General features: G+C 41.2%; 1 protein-coding gene across 4 annotated transcripts in view; it reads right to left on the bottom strand.

The window, feature by feature from the left end:
• Positions 1-2201: 2201 nt before the first annotated feature.
• LOC124256630 overlaps positions 2202-23835 on the bottom strand; it is a 125023-nt gene continuing 103389 nt past the window's right edge. For 3 of the 4 annotated variants that reach the window (XM_046690604.1, XM_046690605.1, XM_046690606.1), the window contains 9 exons: positions 22747-22839; positions 22193-22250; positions 21586-21785; positions 16385-16486; positions 10112-10207; positions 7169-7297; positions 6915-6992; positions 5531-5656; positions 2202-4923 (listed from right to left, as the gene is read on the bottom strand). In XM_046690604.1, coding sequence (XP_046546560.1) covers positions 4666-4923; positions 5531-5656; positions 6915-6992; positions 7169-7297; positions 10112-10207; positions 16385-16486; positions 21586-21785; positions 22193-22250; positions 22747-22839 — 1140 coding nt within the window. In that variant the 3' untranslated portion in view covers positions 2202-4665. The remainder of the gene's footprint in view (positions 4924-5530; positions 5657-6914; positions 6993-7168; positions 7298-10111; positions 10208-16384; positions 16487-21585; positions 21786-22192; positions 22251-22746; positions 22840-23835) is intronic. The other variant, XM_046690607.1, reaches the window with a different exon arrangement.

The following is a 23835-nucleotide window of genomic DNA, read 5'->3' as shown; positions in this document are numbered from 1 at the left end:
GCCCAAGTGTCAGCAGAAAGATAAGACAGGGACAATGAGGGACGGACCCTGACCAGTCAATGTGGCCCATCTGCTGCCGAATGATCAGCCTGACTTCACCGCTTTCCCACGGTAGCCTCTGTCGGACTCTGTGAACTCATCGCCCTGTCTCACACGGTTGTACTACCAGAATACAAAACACCTATTCTTCGTACGCCACTACGACTCGTGTTGTTTCAACAGTGCCAAAGGTGTTACACTAGCCAGCTTGGAAAAATTTCAACATAATTAATGACCTCGGAGTGTTTTCGGAACAACACGCTAAGAAAAAGGGTCTTGCACTATTTTGACTAAGTCTGAGTCAATTTAATTAATACAGGATGATTTTAAACTATTTTGATTAGTAAGCTCGGTTTTACAAATAAACCATACAGGTCCACGTGGTCAGGGACTACTGGTTTATACATATTCTTTTCTATTGTAAATCTAACATTAATGCATCTAGGTACTTAAATATTTATATATTTCCAAGCATATTTCACCAGAACCCTGTATGATACCCACGCACAGCTGAGACAAGTCCCAGAAGAGGGTCAACCAGTACTATTGGAATGTACTTATCGCTTCTAATTACGAAGTGCCAACAAAGTACCCTCGGTAATACAGAGTATATGTACCATGGAAGCTTATTGCCCTCTTTGATCTGTTTCATCACGTAAACAGCGTGTGAAAATGTAAACAATTAGCCGACATTGCGACTACACACATTAGTCATGAAGACGTCGGCACCTTACAATCTAAAATATTGTGAATACGCTGTTGATATCGGGGTAGGGCGAGATTGATGGAATCAGGTAATCCTTCATCGACTGTGCCCAAAGGACCTCAATCATGGCTATTCTGAGATCCCCTGAGGCCACGGGAACACGAGTCCAAATTATGTTTAAGATATGTTCAAGATTAAAGGAGTTCTCGAGGACATACGTGAGTTCTCACAGGTTGTTTGCAAGTAATCGTTTCATTTGAAAATATTGTGAGAAGAACCCATATGTGTTTGTTTGTGCGTTCAGCAACTTTCTGCAAGAAATCCGATTGCACAAGTCTTCAAAAAGCATGTGATTTTACATGTGGCGGAGGATACGAAGACGCGTAATCTTTCAATTTTAGTCACTCTCCTAACAAATCTGGTTTATGTTTTGGTGAGGGAATGAAATTATGTAGACTTATAGGAGGTTTTTACCAAAAGTCAAGGCATTGGTGACAAAGGTGGGGTGGGGGGGGTGGGGGTGGGGGTTGGGGGTGGATTGGATTGGGGGTGTTGGGGTGTTGGTGGTTATTGTAAGGGTTAGGAGCTGGAGTCTAGACCAGGGAAACCAGTAATTAAAAGCATGATCCACTTCAGACGCGATCGGGTACTTTGCCACTACCAGCCAAGAAAGTCAACCTAAGCACCCGTTTTCACAGGCATGGGATGATGGGCACCACAGGATTCAACTCCAGAGTGAGTGAGTATGGTTTTACGCCGCTTTTAGAAATATTCCAGCAATATCACGGCGAAGGACACCAGGAATGGGCTTCACACATTGTACCCATTTGGGGAATCGAACCCGGACCTAAAGCGAACGCTTTAACCACTAGGCTACCCCACCGCCCTCGATTCCAGAAAGTGAGGTGAGGCGTAATAGCGTTTAGGGTCGCATTCCAGGTCACTGCCCTTGTATAGAGACTTGTGTGTGCGTGCGTGCGTATACTGTCTTCTGACAAGAATTGTCTACCTAGGGCAAGAATTGATCTTCAGTAACCCATCTTGTCGTAAGGGTGTCCTCTTATAAGTTAGACGTCTCATTTGTCAGACACGTTAAAACAACAAAAGCTATGGTTGGTTGCACTCAGGTACACTGCTGATGTGGTTGACACATGTCATCGTATCCCAATTGCGTAGATCGATGTTCATGCTGTTGATTGTCTGGTCCAGACTATTTACAGACCGCCGCAATATTGCTGGAATATTGCTGAGTGCGGCGTTAAACAACAAACAAACCAACCAACCCACCACAGAAGACTCCGAGCTTTATCCCTTTAATGCCGAGAGTCAAGCAGGGAAACACAAGCGCCATCTTCTAACACCTTTTGGTATGACGCTTCAAATGGATCGAACATACAACCTCCCACTCTCTGGACTGACGCTCCAGATGGACAGACAAACACAGAACCATTTCCGATGATGACTAAGTGTCTTTATTGCATGAAAATAACATGAAACATGACTTTGTTTGGATTAAATGCTGATACATGTACATGCACTGTAACCTACATCAGTGGCTACAACTTCAATACATCACAAGCACTGGAGACACAGCCCGTTAGAGACATCATGGCATACAAAACACAACAATAACATCTCAAGTCTTGGCCTCAAAACCCTCTTGACTTTCACTGTGATTACTTTGCGTAAAAATATATAATTCTTTTGCCAAGAATTCAGGCAGAAAACGCCTTCGCCAGATTCTTTTTATAAAAAATGAAACAATTTGTAACTCCATCGCGCTCTTGATATTTTTCCAAATTCGTAAAAACGAACACTCACATAAATATTTTTTAAAAGTTCGCAATGAATATATGTAACAGAGGTACATCGTTCCACGTACTTCCCAAGCTCTATCGGATTCTTGCAACAGAAAATTAATATTCAACAGAAAATACGTAAAAGACGATAACTGATACAAATCCAACATTTTATTAGCGCTTCACTTAATTGGCCTCTCCGATTCTTCTAAACATAAATTCCCAGATTAGTTGGACAGTCTGTCACATCTACACAAACCTTTACCTCGTTATATCTGTTACTCATGCAGCTGTGATGACTCCATTACCCATTTATGACATCCTAGGGGTGATGTTTACCCGAGTCTAAACTGTCCCCAAACGCCCTCTGTGTAAGTGGAGAACCGTTAGTGCTATAACATGGCCATTGATACCAGTAGCGCTACCAGAGCGCCAATAGCACCGGTTGTGTGAAGAATGTTTTACCGGTATACACACTTCTAAACCAATCCCTCAAAAGCGAACACTTTGTGACCACGGATGGACCATAACACATGTATTACTGGAGAGGCACAATGGACATATATTTAAATATTGGAATTATCACACAGATAATACAGATAGGTCACACTGTTTTATTTCATGATAAACATAAGATCTTGTGCAAAATACATGGTGTATGTGTGTGTGAAGAGGGGCAAGATGGCCGTGTGAATAGTGATCAAATTTTTCAATGAATATTTATTTTACCATATGCTCAGTGTTTGTTAAATTTTTAGTTACATTTCATTTGGTCAATATGCATCGATTTACAATGAGTAGATTGTGTGTTTCCTTCTCATTTCTCCAGCAATGGATAACAGATACAAGTGAATATATCACTATTGTTTAAAAGTTGCTCGAGAAGTATACACATTTTAAATTCTATTTAATTTAAAGTATGACAAGAATATCCAGTGAAATTATATACTTCATCAATACATGTTTTCCGTATATATATAAAAATATCCCTTGTCTATTAAGTGTCCGAGTTGGAACCAAATCTCATACATTTAAAACCAATATTACCATCAACCCTTTTATAGCGAACTTAAAGCACATTTTAACATAGCAATGATTGTCGATACATAGTTAAAATATGTTATCAGGTTAGGGTAAATATAATATGTTTTCTTTAAAAAAGAAATATTTATAGAGAATTAAAAAAACTTAATGTGTAAAGGTTGATAGTTGAAAATTGAAGATGCTTCCAAAACATTTCTTTTTCCAAAACACTGTGCTGCAAATACTTTGTGACAAAAACGTCATGTTCGATATACTGGTGGATTTCTTCATATTTAAATATACATCTAAGTAATATTACAAAAATAACAGACCTAGGAGCACAAGAACAATATATCGTTACTGTTGTAATATGATTGAGGTATTCATTGAAGATAAGGTGATAGAATTTGACATTCTGAAAAGTAATGGTCAAAACCTTCATAAAGTTAAAAAATAGAATTTTCTATTTTAGTCTGTGAAATGGCAAGTTGTCTCCACAGTCAATTGCACATACCCTTTTAAAAGCATCATCTCAATTAACTGAAATTATTTTAAATTTGAACAAAGATATCTAGAATGAAAGTTAATATTGTTCTCAAAATTACTGAAATTATGCATAGTCACATATGTTAATGCTTTCCATTGAAACTGTCAATGATCATAATTTAAATTTTTAAAACTAAAATAACTTGCCCATCAATGTTTAAATTTATGCAATACTAATTTGAACTTTTATCAAACTTGGTTCAAAGAAAATCAGTTTTGACCTCAATCACTTTCTTTGCATCTTAAAGTGTTGTAATATTTTGACTGCATGCTTATCATGCAAAAATATATAACAAACCATGTTATACAGTTGAAAGGATTGATGGGTAATGTCTTACAATATATAATCATACAAACAAATTCATCTGCCACAGTCATTAATCACTTACAAAGACCTGATAATATCATATCGTAAGGTTTCATCAAGTGCTCCTGACAAAACCTGTCCTAACTTTATCAATGACATATCAAGTTTACAAATGTCCATTTCATCCAGTTTAGGGAAAAGCTTCTATGTCATGAGTGCCTTCATTGAAGAAGTCCATCGCATCTCTACATGTACCGGTAATGTCTGTTAGGGTCGTGTCTGCTAACTTCCCTGTGCTGGCGGGGACGTGACATGACAGGCACACCCACGTCCGTTGTCCGTATACCCCCAAAGGGCTGTCGACTCCCGTATCGGGACAAATCCTCTTCACTATGTACAAAGTTTCTTTGTAGCTCGCTGCTGTTTCGCTGTTGCCGCTTCTTCCTCTCCACAGCGGTTTTCACTTTTCCCCAGTTGTCATCGACTCGGCCTCTGTAGAGTGGCTGTTGAAGTAAGACAACATGGCATCAAACAGCCACATCCTGGTTGAGAAAGTTAAAACTACTCTTTGTCTATGTTATCATTATTACAGAATTTTGGGCACCAACCACAGATGCATAATTTCAATTTGATACCACTCTTCCTCAGTCTATATACACCATGTCATTGTATTGCAAATTCAACACAATTCAACAGACCTACCACCAACCTTCTCTTTAAATTCAACACAATTCAGCAGACCTACCACCAACCTTGTCTTAAAGTCAACATAATTCAGAAAACATACCACCAACCTTGTCTTAAATTCAACACAATTCAGAAAACCTACCACTAACCTTCTCTTTAAATTCAACACAATTCAGCAGACCTACCACCAACCTTCTCTTTAAATTCAACACAATTCAGCACACCTACCACCAACCTTCTCTTTAAATTCAACACAATTCAGCAGACCTACCACCAACCTTGTCTTAAAGCCCAAACAATTCAGCAGACCTACTGACCATGCCCATGATTATACTCGACACATATTAGCAGACCTACCCACTGACCCTGTCTTCATACTAAGTTCAACCATAACAACATTACTGAACAGTTTGTTTCACGTACCAGTTCCCGGGACTCGTACAGGTGTATCGTCTCGACATCCTGGTCCACTGGCTGCCGGTCGTCTCCAGACCTCTGACTGTTGTTGGAAGACTGTCCTGATGACTTCCCTGAAACCGGCTTCCTGCCCTGAAGTAAAGTAGATGTTTATGTACAAATTGTCAAACTTACAAAGTCTTTACATGGCTCCATTTCCTTGTGAACACCTGGTGTCATCACTATTTCATAGTGATTCATAAACACATGCACTGTCTATAGTCCGTTCAGCTCAAAAGCGGACCGATGAATTGCAATCTAACTCGAAAAAAAATAAACATAAAATACTCAATGAAACACTGAACAAAATCAATTCGTCAGACCAACTCTGTGAAGCTTTTGCAGAATTTACGTCCTAAAAATTAAAAAGTTGTTTAACAAACTGTCATTAAAATATTGACAATGTTCACTATTTGTTACGAGGGAGGAGTGCAGAGAAAGGGACAGCCAAATGTGCGAGAAAGGATGGAGACGGCACAGCACAGATTAATGAATCACCCGGCTGTCCCGTTCTCTGCACTCCTCCCTCGTAACAAATAGTGAACTGTGTCAAAATTTTAATGATAGTTTGTTAAACAACTTTTTAAATTTTAGTACATATATTCTGCAAATAAATCACAGAGTTGGTGTAATTTTTGATTATGATCAGCATTTCATTGAGTATTATATGTTTATTAGTTTTCGAGTTAGATTGAAATTCATCGGTCCGCTTTTGAGCCAAACGGACTATAGTATCATATTGTGACAATCACTGGATTGTCTGGTTCATACCTGATTTGTTTACAAACAACATCATGCAGCTGTAATCCTGCTGAAACAATATCTGCTCATGATATAGTCACAGTTGTACAATGTTTCAAGAATGTGGAAAGGGTTTTGTCGCTTCTATTTACTTATTCTTTTGTGAAAGATTCTGGTCAGAAATTAGGGGAAAATGTTAAGCAATTGCACATAAATCTATGCATGGTTTTCAAAAAGATCTTTGAAGATGCTATATAAGCAGTGTTAGTTATAAGTTTGTTGTCAGGCCTTCAAATCTCACCTATTGTGCACATGCTTTTGGTCAGGTTTATGAAGATGTTTCAGCAATGTTCAGTTTGCAGATCGTAAAGTACCATGGCATGAGGCTGTCAGCCAGAGATTTGTTTAAGATTTGTATTACACAAAACAAAATTCAATGGAGCAACAAGCTGTGTACCCACCAACCCAACCCACGCTGGATCTGCAAGTGGCCATAGATGGTTGCAGTGGAGACTGGAATTTGCCTACCTACACAGGCTGGTAAATTTGGGGCAAATCAGATTTCGTGTAACATGCCTACTGGTTACTAGGTGACCAGTGTCAGACTGACCTTGTTCTGTTGTCCAGGTCTGGGTGCCTCCCCACTGTACACCTGTTCCACCCTCTTCTTCCTCTCCTGAAAATTGATCTGGAACAAGGAAACACACATTGACAACGAATGTATATTAGTTAGAATTAAAGGCTGCAATGTTTCATCTTGAAAACTGTTTTTTCTTCTGAAATAGACCTTCCTAATTACCCATATTGAGGCACTGGCAATACTCTATCATAAACTACCGAATACTTCAAGATGGCAAAGGTTACCTCAGAATCTGGGTCCCTGTCTTGGATCCGAGGGTCAGCCAAGATGTAAGCAGGAGGTGAATCATAGTGGTCCATGAGGCCATGAGGCCTTGCCTTTGTCTTCTCTGGGGGCATCTTTGTTTGCTGCCTCTGTAACATATAAAACAGAGGTCAATGTAACATCCCACATGGAGGTCAATGTAACATCCCACATGGAGGTCAATGTAACATCCCACATGGAGGTCATTGTAACATCCCACATGGAGGTCAATGTAACATCCGACATGGAGGTCAATGTAATATCCCTGATGGAGGTCATTGTAACATCCCACATGGAGGTCATTGTAACATCCCACATGGAGGTCAATGTAACATCCCACATGGAGGTCAATGTAACATCCCACATGGAGGTCATTGTAACATCCCACATGGAGATCAATGTAACATACCACATGGAGGTAAATGTAACATCCCACATGGTGGTCATATAACACCCCACATGGAGGTCAATGTAACATCCCACATGGAGATCAATGTAACATCCCACATGGAGGTCAATGTAACATCCCACATAGAGGTCAATGTAACATAGAACATGGAGGTCAATGTAACATCCCACATGGTGGTCATATAACACCCCACATGGAGGTCAATGTAAGATACCACATGGAGGTCAATGTAAAATACCACATGGCCATGGTCAATATAACATCCCACATGGAGGTCAATGTATCATACCACATGGAGGTCAATGAAACATACCACATGGTGGTCAATGTACCACAGGTCAATGTCAACACAAGGAGGTCCATCCCACATGGAGGTCATGTAACATAACATCACATGGAGGTCAATGTAACATCCCACATGGAGGTCAATGTAACATCCCACATGGAGGTCAACATCCCACATGGAGGTAACCCCCCATGGAGGTCAATGTAACATCCCACATGGAGGTCAATGGTCAATGTAACATCCCACATGGAGGTCAATATAACATCCCACATGGAGGTCAATGTAACATCCCACATAACCATGGGTCAATGTAACATCCCACATGGAGGTCAATGTAACATCCCACATGGAGGTCAATGTAACATCCCACATGGAGGTCAATGTAACATCCCACATGGAGGTAAATGTAACATCCCACATGGCCATGGTCAATGTAACATCCCACATGGAGGTCAATGTAACATCCCACATGGAGGTCAATGTAACATCCCACATGGAGGTCAATGTAACATACCACATGGAGGTCAATGTAACATACCACATGGAGGTCAATGTAACATACCACATGGTGGTCATATAACACCCCACATGGAGGTCAATGTAACATCCCACATGGAGGTCAATGTAACATACCACATGGAGGTCAATGTAACATCCCACATGGAGGTCAATGTAACATCCCACATGGAGGTCAATGTAACATCCGACATGGCCATGGTCAATGTAACATCCCACATGGAGGTCAATGTAACATCCCACATGGAGGTCAATGTAACATCCCACATGGAGGTCAATGTAACATACCACATGGAGGTCAATGTAACATACCACATGGAGGTCAATGTAACAACCACATGGAGGTCAATGTAACATCCCACATGGAGGTCAATGTAACATCCCACATGGAGGTCAATGTAAGATACCACATGGCCATGGTCAATATAACACCCCACATGGAGGTCAATGTAACATACCACATGCCATGGTCAATATAACATCCCACATGGAGGTCAATGTAACATACCACATGGAGGTCAATGTAACATCCCACATGGAGGTCAATGTAACACCCCACATGGAGGTCAATGTAACATCCCACATGGAGGTCAATGTAACATCCCACATGGAGGTCAATGTAAGATACCACATGGCCATGGTCAATATAACATCCCACATGGAGGCCAATGTAACTTCCCACATGGAGGTCAATGTAACATCCCACAGTCAACTTAACATCATACATGCACCCTTATCTTACCTCACACATAAATGTTGCTTTCTGACTGGCTGAGCGCTCTTCTATTATTTTCAATGCACCCCGCTTACCAGCGAGTAACATTTCAATGTACCCCGCTGTAAATGGCAATTCATTTGGTACTTCGTGGTAGTAATTCTTTATCTCGAATAACATTGAATCACGTATGATGTACGGAAATTACCGATGTTTTGCAAATGCAAATCGATGGAAGGGAGATAACTCTAAATCTGTTTTTCTTGTCAGCAAAATCTAGCGATGGCTACAAAAGATTTGTACCTGTGCTTCATACAATTCAAAATTAACATTAAGGTGTTCGGTAAGATAAATACGTTGTTCACTGGTCCCCCCTGGTGTTGACGATGGAACTTACTGCATGTTCATGTAGAAAACGATCTTACACAATGTCTTCCTGTACTGGTGCTGATTGTCAATAACAAAGCGTGTTCTCCTTTGTAGTCCTAAGTCAACCCCCAAACAGAAGATATGAGTAAAACCAGTATTGCTAACATTTCTTCATGAACTCTTGCAAGGCCATCAGAGTTGTCAAGGTGAAATTCATCTATGACTATGAGTCTGATCTTCTGAATATACTCTACACAAAGCTGGCTGGCACCAACAGTGTTGGGGCAGCCAAATCAGTGTATCGCTGATATGGCACTCCCTCAGTCACTGATTGGTCTCAAACAAGCAATTGTCCGAGCTGTTAATGTGGCGCTTTAGGATTGTTTCCATAAACGCACCAAGAGGATCGGGTTGTTTTGTTGACGTAACTTCACATGAGGAACATGCAAATGGTAAGGCATGGGTGTTGCCCTGCTGCAGAAAGTGTCCTCCATGGGACATTAGTTGTGTTGAACATTGTAATGCCTGGCAACTTCATCTTGTGCCATTTCTGTTAGCAGCATACTCGCAGTAATAATTTACAGAATATAATTTTATGTGATGCCTATATGAAACAAGTAATTTGTTACCTCTGCTGGAAGTTTGTAGTCCGAGAAGTGTAATGGTGAAGACTGCTCTCCCCAGGCATTCTTCTTCATGGGGGATGGGGGCACTGCTGTGGTGGACTGAAACACAATACTTGCAGTGAGAAGATAGATGCCACAGAGGCCAAAGACATAAAACATGGTTCTGAAACACAACACTTGCTGTGAGAAGACAGACGCCGCACAGGCCAAAGACATAAAACATGGTTCTGAAACACAACACTTGCTGTGAGAAGACAGACGTCACAGAGGCCAAAGACATAAAACATGGTTCTGAAACACAACACTTGCTGTGAGAAGACAGACGTCACAGAGGCCAAAGACATAAAACATGGTTCTGAAACACAACACTTGCTGTGAGAAGACAGACGCCACAGAGGCCAAAGACATAAAACATGGTTCTGAAACACAACACTTGCTGTAAGAAGACAGACGCCACAGAGGCCAAAGACATAAAACATGGTTCTGAAACACAACACTTGCTGTGAGAAGACAGACGCCACAGAGGCCAAAGACATAAAACATGGTTCTGAAACACAACACTTGCTGTAAGAAGACAGACGCCACAGAGGCCAAAGACATAAAACATGGTTCTGAAACACAACACTTGCTGTGAGAAGACAGACGCCACAGAAAATTAAGACATAAAGCATATTACTGAAACACATCACTTGCTGTGAGAAGATAGATGCCACAGAGGACGAAGGTATAAAAACATGGTTCTGAAACACAACACTTGCTGTAAGAAGACAGACGCCACAGAGGCCAAAGACATAAAACATGGTTCTGAAACACAACACTTGCTGTGAGAAAACAGACGCCAAAGACATAAAACATGGTTCTCAAACACAACCCTTGCTGTGAGAAGACAGACGCCACTGAGACCAAAGACATAAAACATGGTTCTGAAACACACCGCTTGCTGTGAGAAGACAGATGCCACAGAGGCCAAAGACATAAAGCATATTACTGAAACACACCACTTGCTGTAAGAAGACAGACGCCACAGAGGCCAAAGACATAAAACATGGTTCTGAAACACAACGCTTGCTGTGAGAAGATAGATGCCACAGAGGCCAAAGACATAAAGCATATTACTGAAACACAACACTTGCTGTAAGAAGACAGACGCCACAGAGGACGAAGACATAAAACATGGTTCTGAAACACAACACTTGCTGTGAGAAGATAGACGCCACAGAGAATGAAGACATAAAGCATATTACTGAAACACAACACTTGCTGTGAGAAGATAGATGCCACAGAGGCCAAAGACATAAAACATGGTTCTGAAACACAACACTTGCTGTAAGAAGACAGACGCCACAGAGAATGAAGACATAAAGCATATTACTGAAACACATCACTTGTTGTGAGAAGATAGAAGCCACAGAGGACGAAGGCATAAAACATGGTTCTGAAACACAACACTTGCTGTGAAAAGACAGACGTCACAGAGGCCAAAGACATAAAACATGGTTCTGAAACACAACACTTGCTGTGAGAAGACAGACGCCACAGAGGCCAAAGACATAAAACATGGTTCTGAAACACAACACTTGCTGTAAGAAGACAGACGCCACAGAGGCCAAAGACATAAAACATGGTTCTGAAACACAACACTTGCTGTGAGAAAACAGACGCCAAAGACATAAAACATGGTTCTCAAACACAACCCTTGCTGTGAGAAGACAGACGCCACAGAGACCAAAGACATAAAGCATATTACTGAAACACACCGCTTGCTGTGAGGAAGATAGAAGCCACAGAGGACGAAGGCATAAAACATGGTTCTGAAACACAACGCTTGCTGTGAGAAGATAGATGCCACAGAGGCCAAAGACATAAAGCATATTACTGAAACACAACACTTGCTGTGAGAAGATAGATGCCACAGAGGACGAAGGCATAAACATGGTTCCTGAAACACAACGCTTGCTGTGAGAAGATAGACGCCACAGAGAATTAAGACATAAAGCATATTACTGAAACACAACACTTGCTGTGAGAAGATAGAAGCCACAGAGGCCAAAGACATAAAACATGGTTCTGAAACACAACGCTTGCTGTAAGAAGACAGACGCCACAGAGAATGAAGACATAAAGCATATTACTGAAACACATCACTTGTTGTGAGAAGATAGAAGCCACAGAGGACGAAGGCATAAAACATGGTTCTGAAACACAACACTTGCTGTGAGAAGACAGACGCCACAGAGGCCAAAGACATAAAACATGGTTCTGAAACACAACACTTGCTGTAAGAAGACAGACGCCACAGAGGCCAAAGACATAAAACATGGTTCTGAAACACAACACTTGCTGTGAGAAGACAGACGCCACAGAGGCCAAAGACATAAAACATGGTTCTGAAACACAACACTTGCTGTGAGAAGACAGACGCCACAGAGGCCAAAGACATAAAACATGGTTCTGAAACACAACACTTGCTGTGAGAAGACAGACGCCACAGAGAATGAAGACATAAAGCATATTACTGAAACACATCACTTGCTGTGAGAAGATAGAAGCCACAGAGGACGAAGGTATAAAACATGGTTCTGAAACACAACGCTTGCTGTAAGAAGACAGACGCCTCAGAGGCCAAAGACATAAAACATGGTTCTGAAACACAACGCTTGCTGTGAGAAGACAGACGCCACAGAGAATTAAGACATAAAGCATATTACTGAAACACAACACTTGCTGTGAGAGAAGATACAAAGCCACAGAGGCCAAAGACATAAAACATGGTTCTGAAACACAACACTTGCTGTAAGAAGAGACAGACGCCACAGAGAATGAAGACATAAACATATTACTGAAACACATCACTTGTTGTGAGAAGATAGAAGCCACAGAGGACGAAGGCATAAAGCATGGTTCTGAAACACAACACTTGCTGTGAGAAGACAGACGTCACAGAGGCCAAAGACATAAAACATGGTTCCTGAAACACAACACTTGCTGTGAGAAGACAGACGCCACAGAGGCCAAAGACATAAAAACATGGTTCTGAAACACAACACTTGCAGTAAGAAGACAGACGCCCCAGAGGCCAAAGACATAAAACATGGTTCTGAAACACAACACTTGCTGTGAGAAAACAGACGCCAAAGACATAAAACATGGTTCCTGAAACACAACCCTTGCTGCGAGAAGACAGACGCCACAGAGACCAAAGACATAAAGCATATTACTGAAACACACCGCTTGCTGTGAGAAGATAGAAACCACAGAGGACAGAAGGCATAAAACATGGTTCTGAAACACAACGCTTGCTGTGAGAAGATAGATGCCACAGAGGCCAAAGACATAAAGCATATTACTGAAACCACAACACTTGCTGTGAGAAGATAGATGCCACAGAGGACGAAGGCATAAACATGGTTCTGAAACACAACGCTTGCTGTGAGAAGATAGACGCCACAGAGAATTAAGACATAAAGCATATTACTGAAACCACAACACTTGCTGTGAGAAGATAGAAGCCACAGAGGCCAAAGACATAAAACATGGTTCTGAAACACAACACTTGCTGTAAGAAGACAGACGCAACAGAGAATGAAGACATAAAGCATATTACTGAAACACATCACTTGTTGTGAAGATAGAAGCCACAGAGGGACGAAGGCATAAAACATGGTTCTGAAACACAACACTTGCTGTGAGAAGACAGACGCCACAGAGGCCAAAGACATAAAACATGGTTCTGAAACATAACACTTGCTGTAAGAAGACAGACGCCACAGAGGCCAAAGACATAAAACATGGTTCTGAAACACAACACTTGCTGTGAGAAGACAGACGCCACAGAGGCCAAAGACATAAAACATGGTTCTGAAACACAACACTTGCTGTAAGAAGACAGACGCCACAGAGGCCAAAGACATAAAACATGGTTCTGAAACACAACACTTGCTGTGAGAAGACAGACGCCACAGAAAATTAAGACATAAAGCATATTACTGAAACACATCACTTGCTGTGAGAAGATAGAAGCCACAGAGGACGAAGGTATAAAACATGGTTCTGAAACACAACGCTTGCTGTAAGAAGACAGACGCCTCAGAGGCCAAAGACGCAAAACATGGTTCTGAAACACAACGCTTGCTGTGAGAAGACAGACGCCACAGAGGCCAAAGACATAAAACATGGTTTTGAAACACAACGCTTGCTGTGAGAGAAGACAGACGCCACAGAGGCCAAAGACATAAAACATGGTTCTGAAACACAACACTTGCTGTGAGAAAACAGACGCTAAAGACATAAAACATGGTTCTGAAACACAACCCTTGCTGCGAGAAGACAGACGCCACAGAGACCAAAGACATAAAGCATATTACTGAAACACACCGCTTGCTGTGAGAAGATAGAAACCACAGAGGACGAAGGCATAAAACATGGTTCTGAAACACAACGCTTGCTGTGAGAAGATAGATGCCACAGAGGCCAAAGACATAAAGCATATTACTGAAACACAACACTTGCTGTGAGAAGATAGATGCCACAGAGGACGAAGGCATAAACATGGTTCTGAAACACAACGCTTGCTGTGAGAAGATAGACGCCACAGAGAATTAAGACATAAAGCATATTACTGAAACACAACACTTGCTGTGAGAAGATAGAAGCCACAGAGGCCAAAGACATAAAACATGGTTCTGAAACATAACACTTGCTGTAAGAAGACAGACGACGCCACAGAGGCCAAAGACATAAAACATGGTTCTGAAACACAACACTTGCTGTGAGAAGACAGACGCCACAGAGGCCAAAGACATAAAACATGGTTCTGAAACACAACACTTGCAGTAAGAAGACAGACGCCACAGAGGCCAAAGACATAAAACATGGTTCTGAAACACAACACTTGCTGTAAGAAGACAGACGCCACAGAAAATTAAGACATAAAGCATATTACTGAAACACATCACTTGCTGTGAGAAGATAGAAGCCACAGAGGACGAAGGTATAAAACATGGTTCTGAAACACAACGCTTGCTGTAAGAAGACAGACGCCTCAGAGGCCAAAGACATAAAACATGGTTCTGAAACACAACGCTTGCTGTGAGAAGACAGACGCCACAGAGGCCAAAGACATAAAAAACATGGTTTTGAAACACAACGCTTGCTGTGAGAAGACAGACGCCACAGAGGCCAAAGACATAAAACATGGTTCTGAAACACAACACTTGCTGTGAGAAAACAGACGCCACTGAGAAAGACATAAAACATGGTTCTGAAACACAACCCTTGCTGTGAGAAGACAGACGCCACAGAGACCAAAGACATAAAGCATATTACTGAAACACACCGCTTGCTGTGAGAAGATAGATGCCACAGAGGACGAAGGCATAAAACATGGTTCTGAAACACAACGCTTGCTGTGAGAGAAGATAGATGCCACAGAGGCCAAAGACATAAAGCATATTACTGAAACACAACACTTGCTGTGAGAAGATAGATGCCACAGAGGACGAAGGCATAAACATGGTTCTGAAACACAACGCTTGCTGTGAGAAGATAGACGCCACAGAGAATTAAGACATAAAGCATATTACTGAAACACAACACTTGCTGTGAGAAGATAGAAGCCACAGAGGACGAAGGCATAAAACATGGTTCTGAAACACAACACTTGCTGTGAGAAGACAGACGTCACAGAGGCCAAAGACATAAAACATGGTTCTGAAACACAACACTTGCTGTGAGAAGACAGACGCCACAGAGAATGAAGACATAAAGCATATTACTGAAACACATCACTTGCTGTGAGAAGATAGATGCCACAGAGGACGAAGGCATAAAACATGGTTCTGAAACACAACACTTGCTGTGAAAAGACAGACGTCACAGAGGCCAAAGACATAAAACATGGTTCTGAAACACAACACTTGCTGTGAGAAGACAGACGCCACAGAGAATGAAGACATAAAGCATATTACTGAAACACATCACTTGCTGTGAGAAGATAGAAGCCACAGAGGACGAAGGCATAAAACATGGTTCTGAAACACAACACTTGCTGTGAGAAGATAGATGCCACAGAGGACGAAGGCATAAAACATGGTTCTGAAACACAACACTTGCTGTGAGAAGATAGAAGCCACAGAGGACGAAGGCATAAAACATGGTTCTGAAACAACACAACACTTGCTGTGAGAAAAAGATGCCACAGAAGACAAAGGCATAAAGCCCCTGGGGGATTGACACACAAGCAATGCAAGACCTTCAAATGCCAACATAGACACATACCAATGGAGAAGGCATTTCAGTGAAGAAGGATTCATTCTCCTCAATGATGTCATCCTTCCTGCTTAGATTCTGATCCTGCTTCGGAGGTTGGCCACTTACAGCCTGAAAATTGCATCATGCAACACGGTCATGCAATAGCTCTTCACTCAATAAATGAGCAGGAAATTAACCATTACCATCTTGACTTACCCGTCACCATCACTGTCCCTCGTATCTGTTGGCTCAAAAATGATAAGATGGAATAATCAGGGACCAAACTTTTACTGTGAGACAACCTTAAGTTTGACTTGTCAAAATTCGGTGCAATGGTGTTAGACTGTAATATTTACAAGAGGTCAAAACCAGAAGTTTGACTTGAAACGTGGCTGGTTATATTTAAGAGCACAGTATTCAAATTGTCACTCAACCAATCAATTCAGCTACACAGTTGTAATTTCTTCTCCCTATGAACTTACCCAAACGTCTCTCAGAGATTTTGGTTATAATGAGAAATGACATTTATAACAGGATAAGATGGTGGCCTCAAGCATCACTGAGAAATATGCAGCAGAAGACAAGCACCCAGCATGGAAGGGAAACATCAATTACCTCAACTTAGGCCCACAAGACATTTTGAGAGAATGCAGTGTAAGAGGGATGATGTTATCAAAATACACAACAAAACACGAGTAAATATATAACCATGATATTTCTCCAGGGTAACTTTGATAAGACATCAAAATGTGAATACTTCCAGCTTCAGCAAGACAAAGATCAAAGAATTATACTGAAAATATACACAAGAGGTGTTATACGGAACATAAATCCATCACACTGGACAAGTCAGTTCAACCCATTTAAACCAACATGACACTGAGCCCCCATTGCAAGAGTCCTGTGAACTCGACAAAAATCCCAAGATGACGTCTTGTTAGTCCAAGATAGAGACACATGTACACCCAGTGGACAGAACTGAGGTTGATAGAGATGATATGACACTTATCACCCAAGTGTTGTTATGGTATAAAGTATCTCAATATCACTTTCAAGTGTACACTAGTATAGAAATGTAGCCTTACATGAACTACCAGCACCTCGGTCTCCTCTATAATAGACTTCTGAAGCTTAATGTCCTTTTTCATCCACCCTCCATTGATGACCTGAAATGTCGTCGTCAGGGTGTGAATAATGGCCAGGTATGATCACACAACAGTAGTAGTCCAGCCATATCACTTGGGACACCAGGAATAGGTTTCATGCACTGAACCTAATTTGGACATCTAACCCTGTTCATTGGAATGAAGAGCCAATACTTTTTACCTCTTGGCTTCTAAACCTTGTCAACTGGAGTTACTGCCATAAACTTTGTAAGAACACAAAATGGTTTAAGATGTCCAAAGGAAACATCATGCGATGAAAGCATAAACTTAAATTTGAAAAAGGTTTGGCAGATATAAACATCAGCCAGAATTGAAATTTTTATTCATTTCGTAAAACATCCTGAATCTACACTTTTTTGTTAGAGGAATATGGATTAGGTTGTTTGGTAAACCCAACAAATAACAATAAATCATTAGGGATATGGATGGAGTACAGCATATTGCAGACAGTCACAGCAGCTTGTAAGGGATGGACAGAGAGAGAAAGACACACACTGACATACCCTGGTCAGCGGAGCTTTTACTATGGCAGGACCACTGTCCTCTGTCAAGGCATTTTCACTCGTAGATGTGTGGTTCTGTTTCATCCAACCACTACTGACAACCTGTAAATGTCATACTGATATGCACTGCAGGAACAGAACAAACTAAAAGTCAGTGAGATTATATGTCTTTTACTCCTGTGACAAGATGGCACACAAGAAGAGTGGAAAAAACATAACACAAAAACGTCCTGAAAATGAATTGATATTATTTAGCATCACTTAACAACTAGTGTGTAAATAACACTGTTAAAAAGAGCTCGAGATTGCAGTCACCAGACAGTGAGACAACGACAAGCACCTTCCAGATGGGCTGTAAGACATACCCTGCCAGGAACGGATGGTAGTGACTGTTCCTCCAGAGCCTCCTCCAGAACCTCCTCAAGGACAGGCTCCTCAAGAGGCGGTCCAGTCATCCAACTACCGCTGAAAACCTGAAAATTATACTTGACCTTGACACAAGTGTGATGACTTTTGTGTAGGAGCATAATACCATAGGGGAACCAAGTAGTATTCACCTACCATGGTAGATTCTATAATGAAAGCATCATCTTCTTCATCAACATTCTCCTGTTCCTCAATAATGTGTTCCCGACTCACAGGTTGGGGGCTGTGTTTCACCCAACCCCCACTGATGGTCTGAAAGTTTCAGGACACTCAAAAACAGATGTTAAATCTGACAGATCAACAGTATGACTTGACAGATACAGAAAGAGGATCCCAATGGACAACAGAAATATGTCTCCATATGATGGACCAGAAATATTCAACCACCTGTCAGGAAAGAGTGGAATAACTCAACAATCAGCAAAAGAACAAAGACTGGTTACACCATGACCCCAGTCAGTCAGATCAGGAGTGCCAAGATGTTGATCAAGATAATGATAGTGTATGAATGCACCCGAAGTGGTTAGGCTAAAACATTGCCACAGAGAAGTAAGGAAGAGGCAGAAAAACGAAAGTCTCTTTAACCCAAAAGAACATAGGAATCATTCAACAGGCATCAAACAAAAGCCAAATAAAGGGCATTGCAGAGGCATACCCTGATAGCTGGCGATTTCGGTGTTTGATGGTCATTCTCCTTCTTTATTGGATCCTGGCAAAGAGATTTCTGATCCCTTTTGACTGAGTCAATTTTCAGAACTTGAACCTGAAATGTGATGAGGTGCAATGTCAGTGCAAACAACACAAGCTTAGCCGTGGTTCAGGCTTAAATGGTTGGGTGCCTAGTATCCCAGTACCTGTGAGAGTAAGAGGTTCAGTATTGGGGTCCTGCATTTGATGTTGAATAGAGACGATGATACCCAAAGAGAGTATCTCTGCATCTTACAAGGACTGTTGTAAGCCTTTGGTAAAGAGTTGGAGCTTAGACTCACATGGATGCTCCAGAGAACAGCCATTGCTATGTTAAAAAGCAAAAGCATAATGATAGGGCAAATCTGCACAGAGAGTTGTTGTGCAGGGTTAACTGTTCCCCTTGTGACAAAGATATTTATCTCACACTGCATGACTCAAAGGGATACAGAAGCAAGAGAGCATCTTTGGACTTTATAGAAGCTGATAATCTGTCCTATAAAGATATACAGGCAAGATGATAGAACCACACAGAGCTGTAGAAGGAGACATTCCACCACTGGAAAGAGAGGTCATCCCCTTCAAAAATTCCCATGGTACATGTAGAAGGGTTATCGGTCAAAACCACATCACGGCCAGATGTTACATACAAATAATACCTTTGCATGAGTTGTCCTTACCGGTGAAGCATCTGATCCCTGTTTAACAGGAATCTGATTCACAATTTTGCCTTGATCTTTGAACCATCCATCTTTGATGATCTGAAAGGCCAACCATTTTTGGAGTGCTACCACCGAAGATGTTCCGAATTCGCTAATATTCATCTATCTCTGAGTATAACCAAAGATGAGACATAGAGCCAGGAAGATTTGACCTAAGTATCATGCTGTTCCAAAACAAACACCACCAGCTCAGCATGCCCACACAGGCATATATTGTACGTTTGAATAACATCACGACTTGACCATCTCCAAAAGACCTTACGAAGGTCATCTCCAACAAAAATTCAATTAACCGTTAGAAGACAAGCAAAACCTTTTTATGATATGTATGTACATACAAAAAAAGAAAACCAGAATCACAAATGTATAAAAGCGTATTAAACATAAATTACACAAAGGCAACCAGCATCCAAATAAATGTTCCAGTGCCACTATAAGCTGGAACAATCTCAAACACATGGACATACCTTGGCTGGAGGGGTTCTAACTGATTTCTCATCATGTTCCGCATCTGGACTCAGAGGATTACAGTTTACTCTCTTAAATGGTCCTTTGACAATCTGAAAAGTTCAAGTTCCATGTGGCAGCATGATGTATCTTACGAGCACAACACCGTGAATTCATTACAGACATGGACCCTTATTCACCAAAAGGCAGGGTGAAGAAAAGATGATACATTGTATCAAAGCGTCCTTGGCCAGGAAGAAGTGAGATGAAGAGACTTAGGAAGATGTACCCACTTCAAACATTGGACAAAGAGTCCTAGGCCAGGAAGAAGTGAGATGAAGAGACTTAGGAAGATGTACCCACTTCAAACAGTGGACAAAGAGTCCTTGGCCAAGGAAGAAGTGAGATGAAGAGAATGAGGAAGATGTACCCACTGTCTATTCAGAAAAGTGCATATGGGAACACACCAGAGCAGGAAAGTCTCAACATGACACAAACATACCAAGGGTGGCAGGGTCCCTTTAACACTGACAACACTCTTCTTCACTGGTGATGGCTCAGGAATTTGTTTGTCCTCTTTCATCCAGGCACCTTTGATAACCTGCAAAGTGTATATAGTGTGTAGTCTGGATGATCCAAGCGTCCTTCACCCTGGCAGCACATGTGGCACCACATTAAACAATCAGAGAGGTATGAATACAAACCATCCCAAAGTCAAGGACCACTTGATCATCAAACAGTGTGAGAACCCAAGCCACGGACAACCAGACCAACAGCTACTACCATTAGTAACGACTACCACATGAACAGCAGATGGCAACCCCAAACCGAGGACCACCACATCATTGAACATATCAGGGACAAGGAGAGAAATCATGTTACCCACAAGAATTCAAAGCCAAGAAGTAGACAAATCCAAACAGACAGGACCCATTAGTATTAGTCACAGATGATCTGACCATTAGCCTTGGAAAAGGAGATGATGCACTGGCATTACCACACATCAATCAAGTAGATCATCAGCAAAAACAAGAAGATATGGCTGAGCTGAAAGACAAAAACAAAGGAAAACCCAGGCAAAGTAAATGGTGACAGACAACCCCACAGGCAACATAAACAAAGCCAATGACTACCAGATTATATTCCAGGGGAAACAACACTACACTAAGGGGAGATCCCTGAAGATCAGCCGGCTTCAAATATCCTCACATACCTTGGCAGGAGGTATTCTCATTGCCAGAGTACTTATTGTCCTCTAAGCTGTGTATTTGACTCACAGGTTTGTGGATGTCTGAGGGTGGGAACAGGAAGCTGTCCAGGGTGTTCCCTAGCTTGATGTCCGAGGGGTCAACTGGGACATTGACCTTGTTGGACGGCTTCTGTGGGTTGTTGTTGTCCATCAAGTTGTCTGGGTTGGCGTACAGCTTGTTGGCAATCTGCTGCACTTGGCGGTCAGCTTCGATGAAAGGAGACCGACCTGGAAGAAGCACAAACGTGACACTCATCTGATGAACCGATTGAAGACAATATGCAACGTTACGAGACTGTCCATTGCACATAAGCATTAGACGACAATAACATAGATTAGATATGATTCTTTCAGTTTTGATCCTTTTTCAGTGATGTATTATCAAATACTCATACTCTGTTTGTAATGATATCAAGTTACACTATGGTGACTGCATAAGTGAAATTAATGATAAAAAGTGATCTGACCATTATTATCAGTGCAGTATCCATTCTGTATTACATTTATGCCAGGATAGTGGGTGACGGCATGAACATACTGTCCTGGGGAGCAATTCTGTCTTGGTATCCCCACATGGTTATGTTAATGGTAGAGACTCATGTGACATTGTGTCCTGCTAGTGGGAGTTACTGTACCTTTCTTGTCCAGGTCATTGATGGGCCTGTCCTCATCACTGCTGGTACTGACGAGTTTCTGAAACAACACAGAGACAGATGGACATACAGATGTTATACCACAGACATGATATACATGACCCCACCGCCATGTACCAGATGTCTACAGAATCAGTGAAGACATCATATCCTGTGTTTGATAGACTAACGCTTAGCCTCTGAATATGTATGATTTGAATCGAAACAAATAATTCCGTTTAAATTGAAAAGCAGTCCCAGTGAGTTGAACCTGAACCTGTGGAAATTTAGACTTGCTTCATTTAGGGCTTTAGCATTGCGAGAAGAGCTGGGTGGAAGGGAAAATAATGCGGCTCAGGGACTTTGAGACAGACCATGTGATGCTGTTTATTCTACAAGTTCATGATTTTAAAGCCAAGACATGCAGATAACTGCTTTCGTCAGGGAAATAATGGTGGTATGCTTTAAACTGTTAGAAATATATATATTCTCAATAACTACTCACATCAATAGTCAACAATTATCAGCAAATTGTATCAGCTAGATGATTAACTTACCGATGCCGGCATTTGAGATGAGGACTCAGTTCCGGTTGTCTTGAAACTCTTGGCACGATATCGACGCTTCCTATTCTTCATACCATCTTGTACCTGGTTGAATATATATTATCCAAATTCAGTTAAACTACATCCATCATCATTGTCACAGTGCATTTAACATAAATGGAAAAATAGTTCGTTATAAGGTAACCTGAGTGAGTGAGTATGGATTTACGCCGCTTTTAGCAATATTCCAGCAATATCACGGCGGGGACACCTGAAAGGGCTTCACACATTGTACCCATGTGGGGAATCGAACCCGGGTCTTCGGCATGATGAGCGAACGCTTTAACCACTAATCTATCCCACCACCCATAAAGTAAGTTGAAGTTCTATAAGTGCATGTAACCTTAGTAAGCTCCAAATAGGAAACACTCATTTATTTCCATTCTACCACTAACTGCTAAATAAAACACAAACTCTTAGGTGTAAGTAAATGTAATCAGTGAGGGGCACGGATTATGTCCTAGATTTAGAGTGGATTGTTGACAAATCACTGAAAATGTCTTCTCATAAACTACGATGCATATATCCTCAGGTAGTTTGTGTGCTCTGGTGTTTGGAATTGGTTGAAATCACACAATTAATGACTGGTTCAATACCAATGAGTAATCATCGAAAACAATTGGTTAGTGTCATTTTTTAGATTTTCCTCTTCAGGTTGTTATTGCAGATAAGCATAAAGAAAAAAACATTTGGTTCTCTGTTGTTTTTTGTTTTATTTAGAAACTGCGCAAATTGCATTTGCAAATTTCACATCCAGTGTAAAATGATGCAACTTGCTACTTGAAAATGATGACTAATATATATCATGAAAATAAACTTTCCAGAGTTTTCAAGAAATATTCAGTCCATACTTTTCAGTAAGTGAAGTGAGTATTCTAAGACTTAAACATGTTTTCAAGCCCAGACACATCCTAGATATGTTCCATCGTCAAGTATATCAAACTCTATTACAGTGGTTCCAAAATCGTTTGAGTTCGATTATGAGCAAATGTAATCGATTGCTTGGTCATTTGGCCATTGCGACCAATCTTCGATTATTTC

Source organism: Haliotis rubra, unplaced genomic scaffold (assembly GCF_003918875.1).
Source record: "Haliotis rubra isolate DU_JTF1 unplaced genomic scaffold, ASM391887v1 Scf632, whole genome shotgun sequence".
In the NCBI taxonomy this organism is placed as follows: domain Eukaryota; kingdom Metazoa; phylum Mollusca; class Gastropoda; order Lepetellida; family Haliotidae; genus Haliotis; species Haliotis rubra.
The sequence above is the reverse complement of the archived record's forward strand: the minus strand, read 5'-3'. Positions and strand labels throughout refer to the sequence as shown.